Below are 26,115 nucleotides of genomic sequence, written 5' to 3'. Positions count from 1 at the left end.
GGTTTCACCATCCTCTTCTTCAGCTCATTCCCTCTTCCCTGTGCTGTGCGGGCAGTCAGGGCAGACAGGAGGTTCTTGCGTTAGTGGGGGGATCTAGCAAGGCTCGGGGGGGCTGAAATCGAATGATTTGCACCCTCTCCCGAGATGGGCTGATTCTGCAGTGGGGCCGGCCCCACCGGGACAGCAGTGCCGGCCGCTCAGCCCACGCGCTAAACCCATCGCAGGCTTGGATGAGAGACCGGGCAGGTGATCTGGGCTGTGACGGGCTGCTGTGAGATGCTGGAGATCAGGAGGAGGAGGAAGAAGAGAAGGAGAAGAAGGAGGAGGAGGAGGAGGAGGAGGAGGAGGAGGAGGAGGAGGAGAGGAAAAGGCAGCCTCCCCTTCAGCCCCCTGCGCTGCCCCTCGCCGCCTGCCCAGCTCTCCGGGGCAGCCCCTTCCCGTGGAAGCGGCGGCTGCCAGGAGTGAATCACCCTCCTGTCCTTCCTGCCTCGCTGCCGGCCGCTGCCATCCCTGCCCCTTTCCATCTGGTCCTGTTGCAAAAGCGACCGTGGAGCCGGTACCGGCACATCGCGCTGTCACACCAGCACAGCTCTCCCATCCCAGCTCTGCCACCGGGCATTTCGCTTCCTCCTGCGTCCCCCCAAAAAACCCTCTCCTGCTTCATTCTACAGCAAAACCAGCCCCTCCAGCTGCGCTTTGCTGTGTCTGCCAGGACCGCTCAGATTTCGGACATCTTCCCCAACGAGCACGGGGAGGAGGGCAGAGCTGTCTGGGACCATGGCGAATCCAACGGGCTGTGAATCTCCGCTCTGCCCATGTTATATCATCCTGACCCAGCAAGGCTGGAAATGATTATACAAATGCATGTTGCACACCTGGGCCACAAAGATGCAGTGTTTTAGCTCATACTCAGCTCAGGGGATAGGGAAGGCAGTGGGAGCCTCCGAGTCGGGAGCAGCACTCACGGTTGAAGGATGGGAGAGCAATGGGAGGAGAGGGTCTAGAGATGCCCACGCCAAGCTGCTCTCCTCAAAGCTAAAAAAAAAAAAAAACCGCTAAGGTTTTTCCCGTTAGGTTACTCTGTAAAGCATCATTCCTATGAAAGGCACTTAATTTTCCAGCCTGTTCGTGCCTGTGCACGGACGCGGCCCTCCAGCTCTGCACCGCAGCGCAGGCGGCGGGGTGGCAGTCGGGGACACGCGAGCGTGCTGGCTAGTCCTGACTTTTGACACGGCCGCAAAAGGGCTTAATGCTGTAAGTCCTGTCTGAGCAGGAAGTTATTAAATTGGCATTGCGGGAGGACTTAAACAGTCACGGTGCAGACAGCGGGTTCTGCAAGAGCTGGCAATGGGTAAGGATGCGACGATCCGGGATGCCGTCTGGGGATCCGCTGTTCCTCGAGTGTCTTGGACTAGAAGTGGAAATTGTGCTTGCCGTGAGTCAGAGGTACCCGTGTCATCCCGGCTGACAGCGACACATGAACGGGAGGAATAACAGTTGATCCTAATCTCTGCTGCCGCGGTATCGCCTGACCCCTGTCAACAAGCGCGGGAGCTTGTGCCCAGGCGGGAGCCGGGGAGGAGCTGGCAGGAGCGATGGTCAGCAGCCACAGCTCAGCTCTCTGTCAACGGTAAAGCCCCTCGGAGGTTGCCAGCCCTGGGCTTTGCTCCTCTCTACATTGCACAGGGGCTGTTTGGGGGCAGAGAAGGTGGGAAGGAAGAAGAAAATGCTGCCGTAAAGAGAATTACCTCCTGCCCCAGCTGATCTCAGCCTTTGAGTCACCTCCATCCATCCCCTCTGTGTTTTCCTCTGTCTCTTTTCACCACTCAAGAAAAGGATGGAGAGACCGGGAAGGGATGGAGGGTGCACGCTCTCCCTGCACAAGACCCAGTGGGTAGCAGGTGATGCCACCAGTGACCCCATCAGTTCCCAGGTAATGGGTAGAGGTGACTCCTGCACAGCCCTGAGCTCCAGCTCGCTTACATGGCCTCAGCAGGGAAAAGGGCAGCACTTCTCCAAGGGGCCAGAAGGAGAGGAACCCTCTCTGGACTCTGAGGTGCCCAAAGAGGGGCTGGACAAGGTAGTGGGAGGCCCCAACACGCCGATCCCTGAAGCATTCGCTCAGCCCCATCCCCGCAGCCGGTTCAGCTGTGACCCATTTCGGCTTCAGTCCGCTGCCAGCTCGTCCCCACCATCCCAACCCAAGGAAGGGGACACACAACCCTTTTGGGGCCGCAGTGTCCCCCTTAACACACATCCCTTCTCCTCCCCCTTCTCCATCCGCAGCGAAAGCCCCTCCGGCAGCTCGAGGCGGGGATTAGGGGGAGACTAATGCGGGAGCCCTGCAGCCACCTCCCCCAGGCATCAGAAAGCCAGCAGAAACCTTAAATCAAATGCAGCTAAGTACAATTGCAAAGCTGCAGGCACAGGCCTGAGAGAGCATTAAGCAGCATTATTATGGCTCGGTGTACTGCCGGTAGTGACATTACCGCAACTTAAAATGTTTGGGATCAGAACTGCAGAATCTATTCTTTTCTGTGGGTTTTGCCTGGGCTGCATTTCCATTCTTCTGTAGAAAATACCTGTTTGGCTCAAACAACCTTCTGCGCTTTGCTGTTGAGCTCTCCGGGGCTTTTCTTGCCTTCCTGCTCCCCATTGTACGGCAAACGCAGACGGATGCTTTGCCCTCACTGCAGCATCCTGAAGGAGCATCCATGCTGAGTCCAAACATTTTCTTTTACCCATCCTCGCTGCCAGGTTGTCTTTATTCGCTTCCTTTTTCTTTTTTCTCCAGTTTCCCTTTCTGAAGTTGAATGACACTGTGCTAATTTGTAGCCCGACTCCTCCTGAGACTAGTGAGCTTAATTATATTTTTCTCATCGTTGGTGAATGGCTTGGCTATAATTATGCTGGGAAGCGCATTACTTAGGACTAACCTGAGAAAAGCATCCCCTCCGGGGTGCTAGGGCGCCAGCGGCTCCAAGGAGCTGTTATTTAAGGTGCTGAACAATGGGGCCCCACGAAGCCTGTGCTGGAGAGGAGCTGAGTGCTCGCCAAATGCCATCTCTGCGACTCATATCCCTAGCACCGGGAACATCCCTTCTTCTCATAAGCAGTCCAGCCACTAATTACAAAACCTTGGACTATGGTAGCAGAAGGAAACCCTAGAGAGAATTAGAGAATTAGGGTCTGTCTGCCTTGCATTAAAACTGCCATCATCCGTCACGGAGAGCTGGAGTCAGTCCTGAGCTCCCCCTGATGCTCCACGTGCATCCATCCTCCACGTCCAGCAGCTGTGGCGAAAGCCAAGGGGTGAGGATGAGCTTTCTGGTCCACCCCTCTTGCCTGGACCTTATATTTTAGTTGACCATGACACACCAGTGCCTATGGACAATTTGCCTTAGGTATCAACGTTATCACCAATGAGATGGGAACCGGTATCTCCGGTGCATCCTTCATCCTTCCAGGGTAGCAGGAGAAAGAGTGACGGCTCTTGGCTCATAAGAGGGGGGAATGAAGGACCCCATAGCACAAAGAGGACACCCTGTGCCTTCGCTTTAAACAGGCTGAAAAAGGTCTCCCTCCCTGCCTACCTCTGAAAACCGATAGCTGTTACCAACGGTAGTTTTTCAGACCTGATTCACAGCCCTTCTCGCCCATTGACTTTACACGAACAATTTCAGCGAACGGGAGATATAAGAGGAAGGAAAGTGTTATTTCAGTTTAATTGCACCGACGAAAATTCAGGAAAATCACCTACTGCACCTAAAAACTATTCCTTAAATGAGCTTAGTTTTCTGTGTCACAGGTAACATTGTACTCTGTTCAGACTAAAACAACTTTAAGAATCCAATTTACTTGTCTTCAGCACACTATGTTTTTAGCCTACTTTCCTCAGGAAATGGGGCTTACTTATGTGATTGTGCTGTTTATATATCTATATGCCATCACTCCCACACTAATAACATTTGAACGTGTTGGCCAATTCCATCCAAATCTGACAGAGCAGTAGAGTTTTCAAAAATACTGAATTCTTACAAATTTAATGAAATACGTGGGTGGGCACATATTTTCCCCCACCAAGGGAAAGGCTGCAGAGTGAACTCAGCCATATTATTAGACAGAAGAGAATACACAGACACACACACACACGCAGACACAGACACACACCAGTGCTGTTACAAACCCCCCGGGTGCCGGTAAGCCAGAGCTCACGTTGGTACGAGACGGGGAATATTGCATCCCTGAGCCCCAAAGCCACCGAAACGCGCATCAGGATTCCTCCGGCAATGCACCCGCTGCCTTTTTTGTGCGTTTCTTTCCGTTTGCACGTGGCAGTTTGGTGCAGGCACTGCAGGGGCGTGTTCACTCATTTAGAAGCTTTAAAATTAATCGGACTAATGATATGAAAGCCCTTCCGAGGTGGGCCTGGGTTTGTAAAACCTTGCTCTCTTCTGGTTCCGCACGCTGAGGAGCGACTGTCCGTGCAGAAAGCCTCACAAAGGGGAAGAGCTCGAGCTGAGGAGTTGCAGGTTTCAGGCAAAGCAGGTCTCCTCGCTTGTGTCTCGAGGTCCTTGGGCCTCTCCTGCGTGCAGCCGAATTGCAAAACCGAGACACCCTCCAAGACCTTGGGGCTGAGCCCGTACGCCCACCTAATCCCGCCTGCCCTGCGTCTCCGGCAAAGCCTAAACCCCGCGATCCTGCTCGGCCGTGGCCGGATGGTTTTGGCTCTTCGTGCATAGGTTTTGGGGCCTCGACACGAGCCATTAACACAGGCAGCAAAACCTGCCGGGATGGATGTCACCCGCGGTTGGTAACCCAGCGCTAATGCACACGTTGGAGTCTGTCTGTCCCCCGGCTCGCGCAGCGAGCGACGGGCTGCGCAGCGGATCGATAAAGGGCTTTTCAAACGCACCAGCAGCCCTCGTGCACCGGAGGCAATGGCTATGCCATAAAAAGAGCAAAGCCCTGGGCTGCCGGCGCTTGCTTTCTTCCACGTGTGTCTAGTCAAGAACAGACCAGTTAAGACCGAGCGCAAACGGCGGGAGCCGGGCTGCGGGATGGAGATGTCAGGGTGCTCATGGAGTGTTTTCCGGTGGGACCGGGTTCAGTCTCTGACGGAGCATCCTCGAAGCCGTGCACTCCCATTCATTTATTTCTTTGCATCTTCACTGATGATTAAAGGGGTCCTCTGGGCGGTCCCCAAATCCCACAGCTCTTCTCCTTCCCCCAGGGACAGACATGGTCAGGGGCTGCATCCTCCCTCCCAGCAATGCTGCTGCTCTCCAGCAGAGCTCTGGACCGCATTACTCTGACCGGTACAGGGGAGGAAGGTATTCATGCCCTCACGTGGCTATCTAATTTGATTTTTTTCCCTTCTCTCTCATAATTAGAAGGTGGAACATTATACACCAAGAGCTCATTAAAGTATTTCCAACATGCAGGTTCATATCTCTTCCAAATCCCTCTCTCATGGATTTCTAGCACCATTACCGCCTGGGGCCAGAGGATGCTCAGGTTCTCAGACCCGGCATCACACAGCAGACTAGACCTCCACATTTCCAGGATTTGGGCCTTTGTATCAAGGCATTCCCATCTCCAGATCACAGCAAAAGATCTGGTCTTTCTGCTGCTCTGCAGTCTGTTTCCTACCTGGCAATCTAGTGGGATTTTTTTTTTTTCCCCCCTGAAAGCTTTGACAACAATTTGGTACAACGTCAGCTCGAAAACATCATCAAGCCCAAATATCCTCCCAAAGCAGGCCTGGGAGTCTCATTCACATTGCAGATAAGTCATCGGCAGACATGCTGATAAAAATTTCAGGTGTGACTCTGCATACAAATGATCCAGACCCAAAAATTAATCCAGCACAGGTGACTGAGGAGGTACCTGGGTTTTTCCCCTAACCCCAGCCCTTTTTCCTCAGCCTGGCTGCTATACATAGCACTTGCTCAGCAACCAGAAAGGAATAACCACGCTCTATTAACCCAACCCTAAAAGTGATACAAAGAGCCCGGAATTCGGCAGAGGAGCCTTTCCTCCTCGGCTCACCTCTTGTCTGGGAGCTCGCTGCAAGCCACGAAGCTCCAGGCACATTTTGGGAGCCATTTAGAAGGCGCTGGAGTTGGCCCTGCTTTGAGCTGGGAGATGGACCCTATTTCAACCTAAATTAGACATGACCCCTTCTTTCCTCTCTCCTGCTGGTTTTCAGCCAGATCAGGTCCCTGTTCTGCATCACTGAGTTGTTCCACCACGGCTACAGCCAGCCTGGGGAGTGGAGGGGTTCTTGAGGTTTGCAGGGATTATTTGGGCACCCAGATCTGCTGCTTTCTAGCAGAGCCTCAGGCAGGGCAAACCCTCCCCATGCATCAGCTGCAGCCAGCGATTTGACTGCTTTTCCACTCAAAACCTCTTTTGGGAACAGAAATAGCTGGGAATCCTCCCAGCACAGGCCAACCCTGGGACGGTTCCTCTTGGCTATAAGTCAGACAGAGGATACAGGCAAACAGCATCTCAGGAGCTCTTCTGCTAAGGGTGTCCTCCTGCTTATTAAAGAGGCCAGGGAGAAATGGGGTAGATAACCCAGTACCTCCTAAGTGACAGCTATCAGCCTGCGAGCCCCACACCATGACCCACGAGCGCAGTCCCACCATGGTGCAACCACCCCCTGCACAGGCTGCAGCGAACGCACCGCTCTGGGTGACCCTGCATGGCCTCGCCGGCTGCTTCGGGAAGGTCGGGCATCCACAGCCCACTCGGGGTTAGCAGAGGGACAATTCAGCTTGGATCCACCCCGTTTTGACCACCACCCACGAGGCGTGGGCAAGCCCAGCGGCTCAGCTTTCCAGCATGCTGCCCACTCCCGCTTTGGGGTCCAGATAGCACCAACTGCTGCCTGTGCTGGCAGACGCCCACCGCAATGCTTGCCTGCCTCCAGCCGCTTCCCTAAAATACCCCTCTGAGCACCTCCTACTGCAAAAAGTCTCAACCCACTTCTCCCATCAAACCGCAGCGGTCAGGGCAGGACCCCTGCTGAGACACCACGTCGGGACGGGGACCACCTTACCTGGATGCTGCGATCTCCGCTTTCTGCTTGGCGATGGTGGCCGCCCGCTCGGCCGCCTCGACGGCCCGATCCACCTTCTCACGGATCTTGCTGGCCCGCAGCGGGATGAGGTTCTTCCTCTTGCCACTGACCAGGACGTTCTGCTTGTACTTGCCCTCCTCCTTGGTGCCATCGGGGAAGGTCATGCAGCCATACCCATGGCGCTTGTTGTTGGCCCATTCTCCCTCATACTTCAGCCCGTCCGAGCGTTGGCTCACCCCGAAGCCTGACCGCTTGTCGTTCTTCCACTCGCCGACATAGATCTCGGTGGTGGTGGCATCGATGTCATCTTCGATGACGGAGAGCTCAGCTTCGCCCTCGCCCAGGCTGATGGTGGAGTTGATGTCGCTGGCGGTGGAGCTGACCGTGCTCATCCCGGCTTCACTCCGGAAAGAGCTCTGCTTGCTCCGCTGGCTGGCCAAGGAGCTCTTGGACTCGGACTTACGGAGCTTGAGCCCGCTCAGCAGCGACCGCCGGAAGATGCCCTTCTTCTTGCTCTTGAGGATCTCAGCATCGCTGTGGGCCATGAGGACGAAGCCACCCCGGGAGACGGCAGGGCTGCCGGCCACTGCCGGCGAGGAGTCGGGATGCAGCGCCGTGCCGTTGGTGTGCTCGCTGCGCAGGGAGTTGATGGACGTCCTCAGGGGTGACCTGATAACCGCAGCCATGCCGTAGGGAACGCTCTGCCGGACGCCGTAACCCTGGCGCATCCCTCCGACCCACTGGCCCTGGTATGTCCCTGGGAAGAGGAGACAAAAGCAAAGAGGGGTTTCATGGCATGGCACCCTGCAGACCGCTAACAGCATCAAACCCCTCCCGTGAGCCCTTCATTAGTGGGAGCAGCAAAGTGCAGCTCGGGATCCCGGTCCCATCTCTGTGACAAGGATTGTAACATCACATTGTGGGAGCAAAAAACAACACCTGGGTGGGATGGCAGGCGTGCGCTCCAGCTGCCACACACAAGTATCAGAAACCAGCCAAGGCACCAGCGCGCAGGGAGCGATGCTTCGAGGAACTGCCCCTTACAGCAACCCCGCGTTTGGAAGGGAAGGGAGCGGGGAGACGGGGCAGGGGAATCATTATCCAGGAGCAGACTCCGATCCCATCCACGCTGCCGGCAGTGATCAAAGCAGATGGTATATTACAATACATTTATTTATATACATAGCGCCTTTCATCCGGCACGTAGTGGAAGGGAGTGGCTCTATAGAAATAAAGGCCTCATGGGGAGAGATCCATTTGGTTATTCCCCTCAGAAATGTGCCCCTGTTTGAACTCCTACATTTGCGTGGGCACTCACTGGAGTTGCTTAACTGGTCGTTAGTGGAGTGAAACGCGTGCAGGACCTCACCGCAGCACTGGGAATGGAGGCACAAGAAACCCATCCAGCCCAGGAAGCCCAACCGGAGCGTAACACTGGCCCTGCGCACCGAAGTGCGCGGTGGTAATCTGCCCGGGGTTTATAATCCCTTCCCCTCCTGGAGCTCGGCGATTGGCACGCTTTCTCATTTTATCCCAGCCGGTTGAACTGTGGGGCTTGTTTTTATTCTTAGGTCGGCTTAATCTTTTCTGGCCTAGCTCGAGATGCGGTCATTCACCGCCCGCCTAAGCCCTCGCGGGCGGATTGATGAGCCCGAGGACGGCACGGTGCCATCCCGGCCTGGTACTGGTGCCGCTGGGATGCTGTGGCTGGTCCCAGCCTGGGGCTGCCCTGCTGCATCCCATCCCCGGCCGGCGACGCCAAGAGCAGTGCCCCGTGCCGGGACGGGCACAGGCAGCACCTCGCAGGATCGGGGCCTGCCTTCGCGCCAGCCCCGCTCTCGCACACCAAGGGAGCCCTAAAATAGACTCACTGATACGGTGAACCCTGTGGGAATCAAACCGAAACGGCCCCGATGATTACCACCGGCTCTGTCTGACAAAGGCTTCCCGTCCCCTCTCGGCACAGGGCGCTCTTTGCCCTTAGCTATCAGGCCGCGATTCGTAGACATGAGCAACCTGTCGGGTCCACCTGAGCCGTCTCTTTGGGCTGAAAAAATACCATTCCCTGAGATCTACTGCTGCACTTTCCCTCTCAACATTTTCCAGCAGCCCAGTGGACGGGATCATTAAAACGGGCTGTGCTGGCCAGCCCTATCCCCAGCCCAGACGAACCCTACTCTCGCTGCAAGGAGCGATCCCAACACGACAGATACAGATCCTTTTGCTCCATTTCTTTCCTCATCCTAATCCTACCCCCAAGATTCCCTTAGGGGTTTCCACCGCCCGGTCCCCGGGGCTCAGCGGTAGCTCTGGAGATGGGTATATGCTGGAGCAGCTCATGCTGAGCATGGGAACAGCTTCCCGACAGCGTGAGACCATCACCTAGACACATTTTGGGGTCCATAAGTGTCTTATCTGATAGCCACCAGCACTCCGCACAAATCCCCTGGGGTCTGGGCATCCTTCCCAGCGCTTTCCAGCAAGCAACCCCCCGAGGTGCTAAATTATCTGGGTGACAGCCTTGTGCACCCTCAAACAATGCCAGCCCCAAGCTGGGGTACCCCATGAAGACTGCCTCGGAGAAGGACATGGAGAGGCAGGGCCAGGAGGGCAGGATTTACTGAGGGTTTATAGGATTAGCACTGTGGAGGGAGGCAGAGCACCGGGATTATGGCAGGCACCGGCAGGGCAGGGCGAGGAGGTGGCGGCAGTGCCGGCGGGGAGAAGGATGGGGGACAACCGGCAAGATGGCTGGCAAACACCTCGGAGGAGACGTCAGACATGTCCTGTGGTTGGGTGTGAGCAGTGAGCCTGGCTTGCCCTGCTGTAGTCCACTTTGGTGTCCCCAAGAACAGGCAACAGCCAACGCCGGGCACCCACGGCTCTCCCCTTGCCCAGGGACAGCCTGGAATGGTGCCCATGGCAGGGGAGAGCCCCCCAAGCCGTCCGTTCTGCTCCTGCAGACCCGACATCATCTGACTCCCCTTTCTGGCTCCTTCCCAGAGCATCTGGGCAGGACAACCTACTGGGAGTGATGGGCAGCAGCCAGGTGACAGAGATTTCCTCCAACGCCCCGAGCACCCCTGCAGAGGGAGACCCCAGGATGGCCTGGGATGTCCTCACTCCAGATTCCTCTAGAGATGGATTCAAGGGGTTTCAGGGAAAGATCATAGAATCATAGAATCATAGAATGGTTTAGGTTGGAAGGGACCTTAAAGATCACCTAGTTCCAAGATGCCAGTGTGGGCCAGGGGACAGGGAGAAAAGGTCCTGCATGAGATCCATCAGAGCCTGCCCTGCCCAAGTCCTGGATTCCCTTTCCCTCAGTTTCATCCCTTGACTCATTCCATGGCCCCAGGCAGGTCCCTTGACCTCCCCATCTCCCAGCAAATCTGCAGCTGAAAAAAAGACCCCAACCCCAGTGGATTAAACCGAAGCACCGTGAAGCAAGCACGGCCCTTTGCTGAAAACCAGAGGCAGAGGCAAAGAGCAGAACAAAGCGCTCCCGGAGCAGGCGTGACAGCGCATCTCAGCTGGAGCAGAGGCGGCAAATTGGTCACAGCAGGTTACAGCCGCAGCGCGCGCCTGTGTGTATCTCCAGTAAGGCAGAGGTGCCCGGGATAGCTGTCATCTTTGCATGGCCTTAAAACCTACTCCCGGAATTGCAAGGCTGCCAGGAGCAATCACCGCATCTCCTTGGCAAGGCTGATCTTTCTAAGCAGAGGATGGAAGGACTTGAGGAGCCATCCTATCCAGCTGGCCCATCCTGCTTCTCCCTTCCCAGCATCATGGAGCAGCTCCCAGCAGAGAGCACAACCCAAACCCCAAGTCTGGTTTCATGGGTGTCGTTGCTCTCCTGATTGCTTCCCTGAGGGATGAGGCAGCGTAGATCACTCCTGGAGATTGCCTATGAGGGTACAGTCATTGCACTGATGGCCATCAAGACATCTGGCCACCAGAAGATCAAAGCGCTTCCTTCCAAGGAGCTGATTTCATCCGTCCTCCCTCACCCAAACAGCACCGCTTCCTTCATCTGACTTCATTATGTTTTAAACCCCTAAATATCCCAGGATTTGGCCATGAATACTGGAAGGTCTCAGAGCCATCTGATCTGCATTGCTAAGCACTGTCACCTCCTCCCCTTGCACTGCTCAGCTTAACCTCTGCCCCCTAACATTTGCAGATAGATGCGCAAAGCTTAATCTCACAAGGAGCCGGGAGACTCTTTCTCCCTGCAAGAGGAAACAGGATTTTATGATTTTCCACTTTACGTGCCAGGATGGACCAGCTCTAGCTGTTTCCGAGCGAGGGAGCCAAAAAAGGAGAGTGCAATGGGAAGCCCCTGCAGCGGGGACCGTGGGATGGGGCTGGCTGTAACGGGACGAGCATGTCTGATGCAAAAGGTCCCCAGACTGATCTGCTGAGGTGCTGAACGGAGGTCCTCAAGGACTTCAGTGCAAATGTACAGAGCTGAGCACCTCCCAGGGTCGGGGCAGAAGAGCAGACACCCTCTTCAGCTGTGTGCAAGAGGGGAACATGCCCCCGTTGGGATGGGAAGCAGGGAGCAAGCCAACACTACTGCAATCCTGGCCACAAGCCAGTCGCATTGCCCAAGCTGAGACCCCCATGGAGAGGAGGCAAAACCACCATGATGGAGGAGAATTGCTGGAGGGGGGGGGGAAACGTGCCAACCCCTTCCCCTCAGCCATGCAGGGCATTCTTACGGATGCCTCCAAGATGCCACAAATATCCATCCCCCTTCTGTGTGGCCCTTTTGCACTGGAGGAAAAGGACAAAGAGCAGCCAGGAAAGTCTTGGACACGGACAGAAAATCCTCCTGAGCCAGGTGACTTGTGACTGACTACGGTAACACAACCGAAGCAGCAGCCATTTCTGCATTGTAGCTCTTTCCTTTCTATCAATATTTGCAAAACGCTTCCTGCAGCATTAATTGCATGAGATTAACGGAGTGATTGCATCGGGGGAAATGCAGTATCCATTCCGTGCTCAGGGCAGCACCGTGCAGGCAGCTGCCGGCAGCCGAGCCGTGTGGCCAGGGCGGGAAATCGCGGACGAGAGCAGATGCACGATAGAAGAGCCAAGCCAAGAAATCTCAAGCCACCACTACCACCCTGCTGAAAAGAAGGCCCGATCCTGCCCTGGGAATGGGAATTTTGCCATTCCTTGTAAAGGCAGCAAAATCAGAGCCTGAGGGAATAAGCAGGTTGTGCTCTCGCTTGCCGCGGTTTTACCCCGGGGAAGATTTCTTGACTCTTGGTGTAACCGCTCCAGCAGGGTTTGGCCAAGATAAAGGTGATGCCAAGAAGGGTGGGGAGGTGGCCACGCGCGTGCCCACGTACGGAGCAGAGATAAGGTGAGGGCACAACCTGAGGCTGGGAGAAAATAACTGAAGTCATCCTGAAAGATGGATCCGCGAGAATACTCCTCTTTCAGAAACAGCAGGTGGAGCGTGGGAAAGGGAACGGGTTTGCAAGAAAGACAAGGAAAATCGGGATGGGATGGAAACATGGAAGGAAACGGGCAATGTGGCTGTTGGCCACTTGTGTTTTTAAGCCTGGGGTTTGGGGTTTTTTTGGCTGGCTCCCCTTGGAGCACGGCTGGGTTGTTTCCAAACAGCTTTTAAAACACCTGCAGGAATTTCCATTGCCTTGAGGACCTTGCGGAGCCCCATCCTTGGCTGGAGCCAGCCAGGCTGAAAGCAGAAAGCGGGAAGTCACTGGCCTCCAAAGCATCATTCCTGATGCTCCAGCAGAAGATCATATGTTTCGAGAAATGACAGGTACCAAAAAGTAATCTAATTTGTTGCAGTTATTCAGCGCTTTCTCAGCATTTGGCTCAGGAGGCTAAAATTCATTCTGGGAAGAGAGTGGAGAGCCTGCAGGGCTGCTCCTGTTGTCCCCATAATGCCAAAATCCCCCAAATCACGGTTTGCCCTGGTTTGCACCGTGCAGAAACGGGGAGGCGAGTGGGACCCCGTGCAGAGCCGGTGGTGAGGTGGCTGCGGGCAACCCCTACGCGTCCATGTTCGCTGCTGGAAATGGGGATAACGCAGAGGCACTCCAGCAATTCAGCCGGGTATGGGGAAGACTAATTAGCTCCCATTTGCAAAGTGCTCCAGGATGATCTGAGGCATTACAGACACCAGGAAGACCAATGGGTTTCCCTTCGTTTCCTTGGCTTTGCCAAAGAGTTTTTGGGGAATTTCCTGGGGAACGGGGAAGGAGGATACCCAGCTCCAGCTCCAGCTCATGTCCCCAGGATACAGCTGCTGTGGCGGGGCTCGCATGGTTGCTCGTGGGCCCAGGAACATGGAGGGAGCTGCTCGCTTTTGCAGACGAAGTCTTCACCATGGCTGGGAAGAGGCAACCGACTCAAGGGTTCCTATTCCCACATGCAGCACACCAGGATGAAACCTTGGACAAGAAGAAGAGTCCCTTCATTGATGCCATTTGTCTCCGCACCAGGTGCCTTCTGCACATAAGAGAGGGATGGAGAGGGAAAGGAGACCTGAAACATCTAGAAAATGGCCTTTCTGGCCCAGCTGGAGGTGGCCTACAGCACTGTACTCAGCAGGTGAAGGTGAGAAATGCTGGAGGGTGGAAAGCACCCGGCTTTACCGCTTGCTGCCCCAAGCCGAGGGGCTGTCGGGCACCTGCAGTCCTCTCCTGCTTACGGAGAGATGGCGAAGACCAACAAGGATGCCTGGGGGCGTCCAGCTTTCAGACAAACAAGCAGCACCTTAGGGCATGCCAGAGCAGCAGGTAGATTTTGAATGAGACGGGGGAAAGCCCCAAGGGAGGATGATGGGCTGCTCAGAGCCCAGCAACGCACGTGGGGCCTCCCTTAGCCCAGGGTGGGATCATTCACTTGGATATAAACCTGGTCCATCTTCACCACGGCATCGGAAGGAGACAGAAGTCAGGATGTTTTGGGTTGGAATGGCTGCATTTTCTTTCCACCCTCCCCGCCGTACCCAAGGATCTGGCATTTTGGAGGCTGCTGAGCCCGCTGGCTCCAGCCCAGGAACACCATTAAGTAGAAGCTTTACGGACCAAAGGCTGCTTGCAGGCTTTTCCGGCACCGAAACGGCCGGTTCGGTGTCCTGCAGGATGAAGCCCTTGGCAAGCACGTGGGGTAAAGCACACAGGGAGGTTTGCACAGACCTGCCCTGCCTCGCTCCGCTTCGGTTTCCTACACGGAGAAATTCAAGCAGTTATTTAGGATGTTGTAAAGCATTTTGAAGCCCGTGGACACATACGTATTATTATCACAACATGACCTCGGAAAAAGTCAAATGCTTAGAAAAATATTCCTTATCCAGCGGTAACACTGAGTTAAAAAAAATACAAATAACCCACCGTCATGGGTCAATGCAAGGTATTTCCAGGTTAGCTAAAATAATCGGCGGCACGGGCGCAGCTACCCGGGCTTTCATAGAACACGGGAGCAGCAGGCTTCAAAGGGCAGGTTTCTCTGTAGCCTCTGGCCCATTCTTGAAGCACAGCCAGATCCGCCTGTTACGGTGACTGTGTTCGGCAACGGCAGTGATTCAAACCTCCCAGCTCGCTTTCGCCACTCAGCGAAATTTGGGAACGAGACTTGAGTTGTCCGGATTACCCGTCCACTTTTCAAAACCGAGCAGAAGTCATTAGACCTTGCAAATTGCTGGTTTATCTCGTGAAGGATCCTTCCCGGTATGCTCACCTCCCCTCTTATCTCTGAACTCTGCAGCAGATTAATTAAAGACATCTGATGGCAATAATTAGGCCGGTCTCCTGAATTACGACAGAAGGAGCAAGTTTTACAGATATCACTTTCCAGCTATTCGGTATCAGAAAGGCCCAGGGAAGGATTCATGCAAAAATCATGTTCAGCATCTCAGAAACATCTATGCCAAAGAGAAGATGTGTGAGAGAAAAGAGAAGACTGGAGGATGCTAATTCAGCCTCAGTCCTGACGGTGTGATGACAGGGACATCCTTGTTGGCCACCCCAGCTGATGTCCAGCACTCAGGAGGCTTTTCTGGTAAAGATGTGCCCCCCAAACATGCTGCCTGCATGTACGAGTCCTCCCAAGCATGCACATGGATGCATGTTTGCTGCCAAGACATCCCAAGAACCGTCCTTCCCGCACTATCACTCCCAGCAGCAGGACAAGGTGCTGCGCTAGGTGACCTGCATTCCCTGCCCCGTCCCCAGTTGCCGGTTGGAGAGCTGCCATCGTCCCCCAAATCATAGAATCATAGAATGGTTTAGGTTGGAAAGGACCTTTGAAGATCATTGAGTTCCAACCCCCCTGCCATAGGCAGGGACACCTCTCGCTAGACCAGGTTGCCCAAGGCCATGTCCAGGTGCTCACCTAAATCCCACACTGGCATGATGTGGAGGGCTAGGACTTGCCACCTGCATTGCCCGCTGTGAAAGGTGGGAATCGGCGATGGTGCACGTGTGCAACGCCGCACGGATACAGCATCAGCGGCAAATTACCTCCCCCCACCCCTGCCAAGGATCTCCATGCCTCTGACTATCACCAAGCCAGGCTGAAAACACAGTCAGATGCTTCTGCTGTGGCTGCTAATTTGCCAAAAATATGCTCTGGTAACTGCTTACACAGGGGAAGAAATAAAGTATGGGGTTTTGAGTATGCAAATATAATCTGCAGGCACGAACACGTGATGGATGTTAGTCATATTGCTTAATGCGAGGCTGGATACATACATACACGATGGGCACAGTGAGGTCTAAGCATCCTTGGAGGAGAGAAGGGGAAGAGGGAAAGGAGAAGGGACAAGAGCAGAGAGGAGAGAGGAGACGAGGAGGACCGGAGCAGAGCTGTCATGGGCTGCTTTGCCGCTGCCTGGGCGCTGGGTAGCAGTAAGTCTGTTGCTGGGGCTCAACAAATAATAAATCATTACAAGTCTGCAGCTCCTATCAGCATGGTTAGAATGCACTTTTACAAGCTAAATGGCAGGGATCACAGAATCACAGAATGGTCAGGGTTGGAAGGGACCTCTGGAGATCATCTAGTCCAACCCCCCCGGCAGAGCAGGGTCACCTACAGCAGTTGCACAGGACGGCATCCAGGCGGGTTTGGAACGTCTTCAGACCATCCGAGGAAACAAACCAGTGGAGCTGTTGGGTTTAGATGGTGTACCCTGGGCGATGGCTTTGCAAGCAGGTAGAGGTGGGTGCGGGGCTGTCCCTGGCAGAGCCAGCGCTTGGCTGGGCACCTCTGCAGCAGTGAGAGCTGGGCGCTGGAGAGAGGAGACGGATTTATACAGCCTCACGCCACAGCCAGGGAACCTACCTCCTCCTCTGTGGGTGCAAATAACAATATAAAGTAACTCTGGCCGAAATACCACAGAACAGGGATTGCTCAGCTGTTCTCCATAGGGAAAACCGTCCGAAAGGCAGGTTCACATGGGGCGAGAGTGCTCATCTGGGGGATACGAGCCCCATCCAAAACATGGGGAGTCCTTTGTGCTCTCATTGCCATGATGCCTGCCCCAAAGATACTTTACGATCAGGTGATCAGCAGAATAAAGCTACTTCCCTCCCATCGAGGTATTGCAAAGAGTGCTGATAATTGCATTTACAGATGGGAAACTGAGGCACAGAGCGAGATGGAGGAAGAACTCCTCCACCAAAACGAGGTGTGTACCTCCTCCTGCTGCGAGCACGGAGTGGCTTTGCACAGCCTACAGCAAACCTACAGCAGGGCAGGGAATGGGGCAGAGCCCCGACGCCGATGTCCTACCTCTGAAGACAACCTCAGCTGCAGGAATTAAGCCATTTTCTGCAGCAACTGGCCGGAGATGAATATTTGCCCTTATAACACTAAGGAGAAGCGACTCCATAAAAATCACATATGGAAATTCAGCTCAGATACCATCTGTGAGAGGAGCATCCCCCCAGACCCACCATCAGTCTCGCCCGACAGTGGCTTCTGAGGCATTTTGGCTATTTGCTTCGAGGGCGAAAAACTCACTTTGCTCTCCACCATGTGCAGGAAAATGCAAGTGCATCCTGAGCATCCTCTCCCTCTGCCTCTCCTTGTTTCTGTGTCTCCCGCTACCCCGAGCCTGTTTGCATTCGTTAGTAATTGCCTTTTCCAGCCAGCATTTGGAGAAATGCTTTCAAACCATTATAATGACAATCAAATCTCGGCATCGCTAATTCTGATGGGGCTCATAATGCATCTCAGGCCAGTGGTGATTTTTCTTAAAGCGCCAGGTCCTGGAGTCTGGGGAAATACAGCTTTTCAAAAGGAAAGAACCTAAGAAAGAAATTTCTAGCCTTCCAGGGAATGGGAAGTGCTGGGTCCACTGGAGCCATGAAAGTCAAGGGAGCATCATCCCCTGGTGAAACAGGGCCCACAGTTTTGCCCAGGGCAGCTGAATCCCTGCAGATTCAGCCACCAACTGGATCCAAAACCAGGATGAGACTTTAGCACGAGGGATGCGAAACACATTAACATATCACTCAGCACCTTTATTACGGCTAATGTGCTCCTCTTACAAAGCAGAGTGAAATCGGGCTAATGCTTAGCCCGTTAATCCTCCAGCGCTCTAATCCTCATCGCAAACTCTGTGATCTCACCCCATTTCTCAGCAGAACTCATGGGAGTAAGGGCTAATTCTCCCGCGCTCACAAACGGCGCTGTGTGCCGGCACCGGGGTTTTGGAGGGCTGCATCCCTTGCGAGGCGTGGGAGATGCTCAGCCGCATGGGATGAAGCTGAGCTCCCCATGGACTGGGGATACGAGGCTGCGTCGGGAGCGGGGATGGCACAAGATGGGATGAGCCGGGAGCAGGGTTTATTTATTTCCCGTGAAATAAATGAACAATGCCTTGTTCAGTCCAGGGAAACACCTTGCAGACCCAAAGTGATGCTCTGAGCAGGAAATCATATCATTCTAGTGATCATCTTGGTGCGAATATCTGCAAAACTTAGGGATCTCGCTCCGGCTGTTCGCTCATTCATGACAATTCATGATACTCTGCTGTATGCTAAGAGTAAGTGGAACCTCTTCAGGGAATCATTTTGGGAGTGGCTGTTCTAAGGGAATGCTCATGCATCGATTGCAATTTTTAAGGATTTTTGACTCAAAGGCCAGATTCTGCCTACGAAAAGCCAATATCAAACCCCAAAATGCAAACACTTGCCACTCAAGTATTTTTTTTTTCTCCAAGCTCCCCTTTTTTGTTAACAGTCAAATACGTTAATTGTAAGTTAAACAGCTTTTTGCAGGGGCAAACCAGCATCAAGAGTCTTCTGTAACTACTGCAAACTCCTGCAAAAAAATATCCTTTCTTGGTCAGGATTTCAGGCAATGCCACAGCCAGAGCGAAAAGAGGCAAAAACTGCCCAATCTCACAAGACAGATGTTAAACCACAGTGTTGCCCCCTGTAAGACTATCACCAACCCCGTCCTGCCCGGTTCCTGGAGCTTCAAGTCATGCCTACATTAATACAGATCATCCATCTACATCAGTGTTACCTGACTCAAAGCATTCAAAATTAATCAGGTTCATTTTAAAATCAAGGCATTTTTAAACAGAAGGCATTTTTAGCTCTCGTCTGCTGGTTTCCAAGCCTGTAAGAATGACTTTCCTGCAATAGTCTGGGTGGAAGCCTTGCTTCAAAAATGAAGCTGAAAATCTTGCAAAATCACATGATTCCACAAGCTGGAGCTTCAAGGAAAAAAAAAAAACGTTCAGCTACAGGAGCAGATGCCACCCCTCCACGAGGAGCCCCATGGGATATCAAATCACATGCAAGTATCCTGAGATTTGCATTAAAAGCTGTGAGAAACCCCGGGGTGACCCACCCCAGCATCCCCAGTGAAAGGATATTAAAACTGTGCTTCAGGACTTAAGTCACCCTCTATTATGGGTCAGGGTGAGGTGTAAGGGGGTCAGATTGCCCCAGGGTTGGGGTCCTACACCGTCCCCTGGAGCATCACGCACCGGGCAAAATGCTCGAGAAGATGGAGCTGGGGTCTACGCTTGTCTGGCCATGTCTATCTCCTGTACTTTTCCCCGGGTTCAAAATCCTTCTTCCTCTGTCCTGAGCTGTACCTGAAACTAAGCAGCATGTTCCAGTGTGATAAGTAATTACCATGAGTTCATATCATTTATTTTTAATGACGCTGGTCAGACTCTTCGTTTAGTATTTTGATTCATTTTTCTACATTCGGCGGGTCCTGGTGTTTCCGTTATTGCTCTCCTGTAACCGCCATTGCACTGCAAACATCTTCGGTACCAAATCTAGGTAGCAAGTTGCTTCATAAGCAAAGTTCATAGCTTTTTTTTTTTTTTTTAATTAGCAGGTTCTTAGGGGGGTTATTAGGAGCAGCTAGGGCCGAGTCTGGATTCTGCAGGAACCGGGAGGATCGGGGGATCAGGGCGCATTTGTATTTGCTTGTTTCCACCCCCTATTTAAAGTGCATCAACAATTCCTTCCCGGCAGCAAAATAAGACGAAGAGCTGATACTTTTAAGGTAATTCTGACATCTGCGCTATGAATAGCTCGCATGGAAATTTGCCCTCGCTAGTTGGTTCCCTGCAGCTGTAGAGGAACCTGTGAGAAACCCCGGTACGGGGAGAGGCACGAGGCAGCCCTCGGTGATGCCGCTGCCCTTAGCGGCACCGGCCGGTGGTGGCTCATCCAAACCCACTTCTCTGCTCAGGCACGGGGGCTGCAGCCCCTTCCCGGACAGGCAGGTCCCCCTGTGGCATCCCCGGTCCGTCCCCCCTGGAACGACCCTTTAGGCTGGCAAGGGGGCTGCTTTTGCCAAACATTTCGTGGTTTTCACCTCCTCAACCGCTTCAAAGCCATTCGGTTGGTAGCTCCTGGTGCACCTGCTCAGACGAGCGGCTGGAGGTGTCACCGGTGCCACTGCAGAGGTGGGGAAAGTGGGGCACGGAGCCGCCGCGGCTGCTGCCCGGGCAGGACAGGCTGCGAGAGAGCCCACGCCGGCAGCTTCCACAGCACCGCTTCCCTCTCCCCATCGCTTCCAAAGCACGAAAATTTCCCAGCCCCGGCCAAGAAAACCCACTTGCCTACTCACACGGTGCTAACAATGAAAACACTAATTATATTTCACTCACCTATCAAAGGGATGATTCATTTAGGTGAGTGGGCACGGAGGATTACACAAGATGAACACCGCGATGCGACCGCCCGTCCGTTTTGGGGTAGCCCTCCTGAGAAACAAGTCTGCGTGGAGCACGGTGGGCACCCGGGATGGGGCGAGGGGGTGGCAGCAGGAGGGACCCGGCACGGCCTCGATGCACCGTGGACACCTCCAGTTTGGGGAACCGCTGTGAGCTGTTCCCCGAGGGCTGGCCGGGCAGCAGGGACCCGAGAGAGGGGCTGGTCCCCTCCCCGAGCCCCTGTCCAGTCTCGGATCCCAAATGCTCAGCTGGGGAGAGGTGGAGGGAGGAGAAAAACGGCGTTGGTGGGGATGGAAAGGGCAAAAGCAGATTTGGGGCTTCCTTCATCCACCCCATCTCATCCACCCCCGCAGCCACGGTTTCAGCAGCTAAACCCAAACCCAATGCACAGCCCTAGGATTTCCATGGCAAGCCTGAAATTACAACTTAAACCGTCCCCAGGGTCAAATCACTGAGTATTCCCAAAGTGTCCGAGGAGTTACAGAATGGCAGGAACCAGCTGAGATGTCTCCTGCTCTCCAGACCTGCTCGGGAGAAGGTCTCCAATGGGAGGTCTCCAACCCTCTGCTCCAGAGAGGTTCCACCAGCTCCAGCAAGGGCAACAGCGGCATACCTGGCTCACGTCGGTGCTGACCCAGGTGGATGCCGCCCCTTTTGCCTGAATCGGGAGCAAATCCCACTCCCGCTCCGGAGCTGGGCTGAATCAAGCCCATCAAATGCGGGGTGCCACCCCAGGACCCAACGGAAGCGATCCCCAGCAGCCCAGTTTATGTAATATTGGAGTGCTTCTGGATGGGGACAGGAGGTGGCAGGGTTTTTTGGCAGAAGGATAAGGACATGTCAGCAGTATCGTGGTTTGGGGCGGGAGGGGGGGGGGGGGGTCCGAATGGGTGCATCCATGCAGGGGAAAGACAGCATGGCGCACACATGTGCCGCAGGTGCCGGACGGCGGGTCGGGTGTGCCGCGGTGCCAGGGAGATTTGGCAAAGCGTGGGCTTCTTGGGGAACAGCGAGGCTGCATTTGCTTCCGTGGGCTCTGTGCAATAGGTTTGCGTTGACGGACAGGTACCCGCGGGGCTCAGGGAACGCGGTTTGCATTCATCCGGCGGCGGGCTTGGGTCGGAGAGCGCCGGGGGCCGACCACGTGGCGTGTGGGTATGGGAGCGGAGGGGCGAAGCGGCGTCTCGGCGTGGGGAGGAGAGGCGTGTGTGCATGGCGATGAGTGTGTCCGCGTGGGAGGTGCGAGATCTGCAAGCTGCATGTGGGGGAAGCGTGCATGGGTGTGCGCGTGGCAGGCGTGAGCACCCGGCGTTGGGGGGGGGGGACACACGGTACCCGGGGTGGCGAGCAGAGCCAGGACGGAGGGGTTGGGGACGGGGGGGCGGTGGTGGCAACGCGGCTCGGGCCACCGCATGCCATACCCCACGTCCAAGCCCAACGCATCAACACGCGTGCATCAGTCACGCAAAACATCGCTCCCCAAGATAGCGCTGGCAACGGTTGGTGGAGTGTCGAGATGTGCCCTCACCCACTGTTGTGCAAGGAAATGGTAAAATTGGAGTGAAAACCACGAATTCTGGGGCATCTCGCTTCCTGAGCCTCGCTGCGCATTTAGGGACCCATCCCCTAGCCATGGTTGATGTACTAAAAAAAAATATATGCAAGGGATGAATATTTATCTGTGGGTGGCAAGTGACAGATGCTGGGGCGAGGATTCTAGGATACTTCAGTTTGATGAAGGTAATAACTTGAATAGATTAATGAGAAACATCCTTCCCAACAGTTGCCTCCCCTGTGCCATAGCTACGCAGCCACCCTTCCAGCAGAGCTCCAGCACACACCACCTCCTTGTACCCAAACGCACAAAGTTCATTAAGGTTCGGTGTCCAAAAGGCTGGAGATGCCCAGCTTCGGCGTTTCTCCACCCAGAATGGAGACAGGCAACTGGGAAAGGGCCGTGGCCTCCAGGTGCTCGCAACCGAGTTGGCGAAAGTGCAATTTCAGCTGGGTTGAGTCACTCCGCGGTGACTGCCCAACCCAAATGGGGGGAAAGCTGGTGTGGAAGAGCCCGGTTGGGGTGTGCGTGGCCCGTCCCTGCTCCCGGGCTTGGCCACAGGTACCATCACTCCGTGTTTTCCCAGCACAGCTGTCTTTTCCTCCCAGGACAGTTTGCAGAGTCCCTGGGCGGGAGCGCTGTGCTACAGACCTTGCCCTTGTCTCCTCCTGATCCTCTCACCTCCTCCTAAAATGATAAGCACGCAACAGAGATCCCCAAAACACCGAGAAGCCGGGCTGGCCTGACAAGATGGAAGAAAAAGCTCTTTGCTTCTGGTAGGTTCTCAGAAACGGTGAAACCGATGGTGAGCCACCCCAATTTGGAGATGCTCTCCAGGCTTCCCAAAGAGCGCCTGCGCTGCGGTCGATGGGGACAGCGTGCCGGGGTTGGGGGCGCGTGCGTGGCCGGGGCCAGCCCTGCAACACTCGGCCCTCGGAGACCTGTAGTTTGTCGAGACTTCTTCCTCCTGCAAACCTCCCCGGCAGGGGCTGGGTGCCAAGAGGGGAGCGGGGCGACGGGCACTCGCGTTGGGAGGACGCAGAAACCACCCCCCACCCTCCCCTCATCTCATCCCCCTCCTGACCGCTTTGAAGGTGGGAGACCGCGATTATTCTCTGAGCAAGCTTTATGCTCAACCGAAGGACTGCTGGGATTTATCGATGGCTTGCAAACACACACTCGGCAGATTCCAGCTCAAACCCCAGCGTTATTCCAGGCAGCCGAAACAAAAGGTTGCAGCTATTATTTTCCTTCAGGAGAAAGCCACCAGCACGAAATTGTCATTAAAAATCGAGAGATCGCTCCACCTCTCCCTCCCGGAGCACAAAAGAGCAGCCGCAGGTAACGTTTCATCTTGCCTCCCTGTATAATCACAAAGCAGCAAACTGGGTTTTCCAGAGAAAGGTCTTTGCAGCACCTTTCAGGAAGGCTGTGATGGAGCTCAGCAACGCTGCAATTCCCTTAACGGAGCAGCCCCGGGAAAACGATAACGTCTTAAAAGAAATTAGCTTGCTTTAGATGGCCACATTCACCAGCAAAACAACGGGGCAGCGCTGCCGAATGCCCCCGGCTGCCGGCAGGTAGGCCCGCCTCGTATGATGGTGGCAATTTAGATGGAAGTAGCCACAAAAAACCTGAGAGAGGATGATACAGCCACTTACAGCGCAGCACCAGCTGTTTCTCCTAGTTCGGCCTTAAAGCTTGTTAGTCCAGCAATTTTTTTTATTTTTTTTTTTTCTGATCGCTCCAATTGGGTTTTCTTGTTTTTTATTTAATCCTAGTTTCCCCTCCACATCTCGTTAAGCTGTGTTGATGGCAGAGAATAGCTTTGGTGATCCCTCTGAGCCCCTACGCTAAGCATTAAGCCGTAAACTAGGAATGTAAGACTCTTGTCTGAATTAAAGTCTTTTGCCTGATATTACCAAGCGTTTGGAGGGGCTGCGGGGCGCGCAAAGACCCCAGCCCCTCGCTGGGAGCATTTGCAGCACCAGAGCTGCCCCCATCTGCCCCTGGATCCCCTCGCACGCTCGCCTGCCCTCTGCCCCGGGTTGCTCCGACGCAAATCCTACAGGTTCCAGTGGTGCAGAACTGCAAATCCCATGTGCAACTTGGGTCGTCTCCCGACGGCTTGGCCCACCCCATCCTCCCACCCAGCCTGGGCGAGAGCTGGGCGTCCCCCCCACCGACGCAGCCAGCTCCCCTCCCCAAAACGCCCGGTCGAGGAGAGGTGGGGGGGAGGGGGGGGAGGACTCGGTGCCCAGAGACCCGCTGAACATATGGGGCTACCTGTGGCAAAGAGCTGGGCTGATGCCACGCTGGGCTGGTTCCTCACCTCCTGCGGGGTATGAGCATCCCTCACGCCAGGCCAGCAGGTTGCAAACTCACAGACTCCAGCCTAAAACCAGGGTCCCCGTTCGGAGAATTATACCCCCGTGCCACCGCCCGCCCCGGCCGGGAAGGTATCAATGCAGCACCTACCTCCATCCGAGTAGGTCTCTGTCCCGTAGCCATCCTGTAATCCATTGCTCCAGGTGCCTTCGTACTTGGCCCCATTTCCAGTGCATTCTCGGACCCCGTACCGTCCCTTAAATCCATGGGTCCACTCTCCTTTGTACACCCACTTCCCCTTGCTCTCCATACCAATGCCATGGCGCTTGCCCTGCGCCCAGGTGCCCTGGTAAGTGTTGCCGCTGGGCCAAGTGTAGACCCCCAGCACCTCAAAGCCGTGACTCCAGGAGCCCGAATATTCACCTTGACCCTTCGGGCCGGTACAGATTCCGTGGCCATGAGCCTTTCCGTCCTCCCAGCCTCCACAGTACGACCCTCCATCGTCAAAATTAAACCTTCCCCCACTGGACATGCATGTAATTCGGTTTGCAAATCCCCCAAAAGGTGAAAAGAAAAAAAAAAAAAAAAAAAAAAAAAAGAAACGCAGAAAATAAAATGCGAACGATGACTTGGGAAAAAAAAATAAAAAAATAATTAAAAAAATCAAAGCAAAGCAAACTCAATCAAAATCATGCACCAGATCCAGGGAGCTGCTTGCTTAAGCCAGTTTCTTGTGATTATTCATTCTCTGGGAGTATGTTCAGGATCAGTTCTCTCTTCCCCTGCTGTGGAAACAGTATCATTAAAAAAAAAAAAAAAAATAGCAGCAAGAACAGCAGCAGCTATTGGGTTTTGGTGCAAACGACTCCACCTAAAAACCATCCAAGGCAAGGAACGGGGGTGGGGGAGACGGGGGGGGGGGGGGGGGGGGGAGAAAAAGAAAAAAAAAAAAAAAAAAAAAGGCCAAATGCCAAGAGAAGGAAAAATAATAACCCCAAACCTGCGCTCCGCAGCCCCAGCGCTCGCAGGGCTCAGAGCCCCCGCGGTGCCCGCCCGCCGGGGCTGCCCGCCCGCCCAGCCTGGCTCCGCCGCGGGGCCGGGGGGAGCGGCGGCAGCGGCGGCATGGCGGGGCCGGGCGCGGCGGCGGCGGCGGCGGCGGCGGCGGCGGACAGCAGCAATGCGGTGGCTCCGCCGCCCTCCCGGCTCGGCTCCCCCGGCTTCTCCCGCGCCGGCCCTGGCAACGCGCACGCAGCCCGCGTCCTAAAAACCCGCCATCGCCGCCCTTAGCGCGCACACACACACACACACACACACAATCACAGACACACACGATCACACACACACACTCTCACACTCACACGCACACACGCTCCTCCGGTCCCCGCCCGCAAACCTCACTCCCGGGGGTACCCGCTCGCCTCGCCCGGCGGATCCCGCATCTCGGCCGGAGGATGCTCGGAGCGAGGTTGGATGCCGGGGTGAGGGGCTGGGGGTCCGGGGACACACACACTACACACACACACACACACACACACACACACACACGACGTGCAGAGGGCCTCCCCACGGCCTCCTCCTCCTCCTCTTCCTCCCCCCCCCCTTCCTTCCCGGCTCCCTACGGGGATAAATCCTGCTTATTAATGAGCAGGGATCCTGAGCTTTCTGCTCTGCCTCATCTCCCGGCTCCTGGATCAGGGTGGATTTAAAGAGACAGGAACTGCGTCTCCTTCGCCTCCCGCCCCGGCTGGGCCGCAGCCCCCCGCAGCCCCCCACCGCCTCGCCGCGGGATCCGGGATGCTCCCCGATTTTTATTTATCCCTTCATCTCTCCCCTGCCCCGCTCCCGCCGCTCTCCCGCTGCTTCTTCAATGCGACGAGGGGCAGCCGTCCCCGGCCAGACCCGGGGGGGCGGAAGGTGGAGTGTGTCCCCATTTTCAGGTGGGTGGGT

At 55.0% G+C, this 26,115-nt stretch overlaps 1 protein-coding gene across 1 annotated transcript in view; it reads right to left on the bottom strand.

Moving 5' to 3' along the window:
* Positions 1-24,700, bottom strand: part of JPH3 (junctophilin 3) — a gene marked incomplete at its 5' end in the record, with an annotated part of 57,222 nt that extends 32,522 nt beyond the window's left edge. The window contains 2 exons of the mRNA XM_082489601.1: positions 7,067-7,844; positions 24,319-24,700. Coding sequence (XP_082345727.1) covers positions 7,067-7,844; positions 24,319-24,700 — 1,160 coding nt within the window. The remainder of the gene's footprint in view (positions 1-7,066; positions 7,845-24,318) is intronic.
* Between the last annotated feature and the right edge of the window lie 1,415 nt (positions 24,701-26,115).

Source organism: Vanellus vanellus (genome assembly GCF_965231255.1).
Source record: "Vanellus vanellus genome assembly, chromosome: 12".
NCBI lineage: Eukaryota > Metazoa > Chordata > Aves > Charadriiformes > Charadriidae > Vanellus > Vanellus vanellus.
The sequence above is the reverse complement of the archived record's forward strand: the minus strand, read 5'-3'. Positions and strand labels throughout refer to the sequence as shown.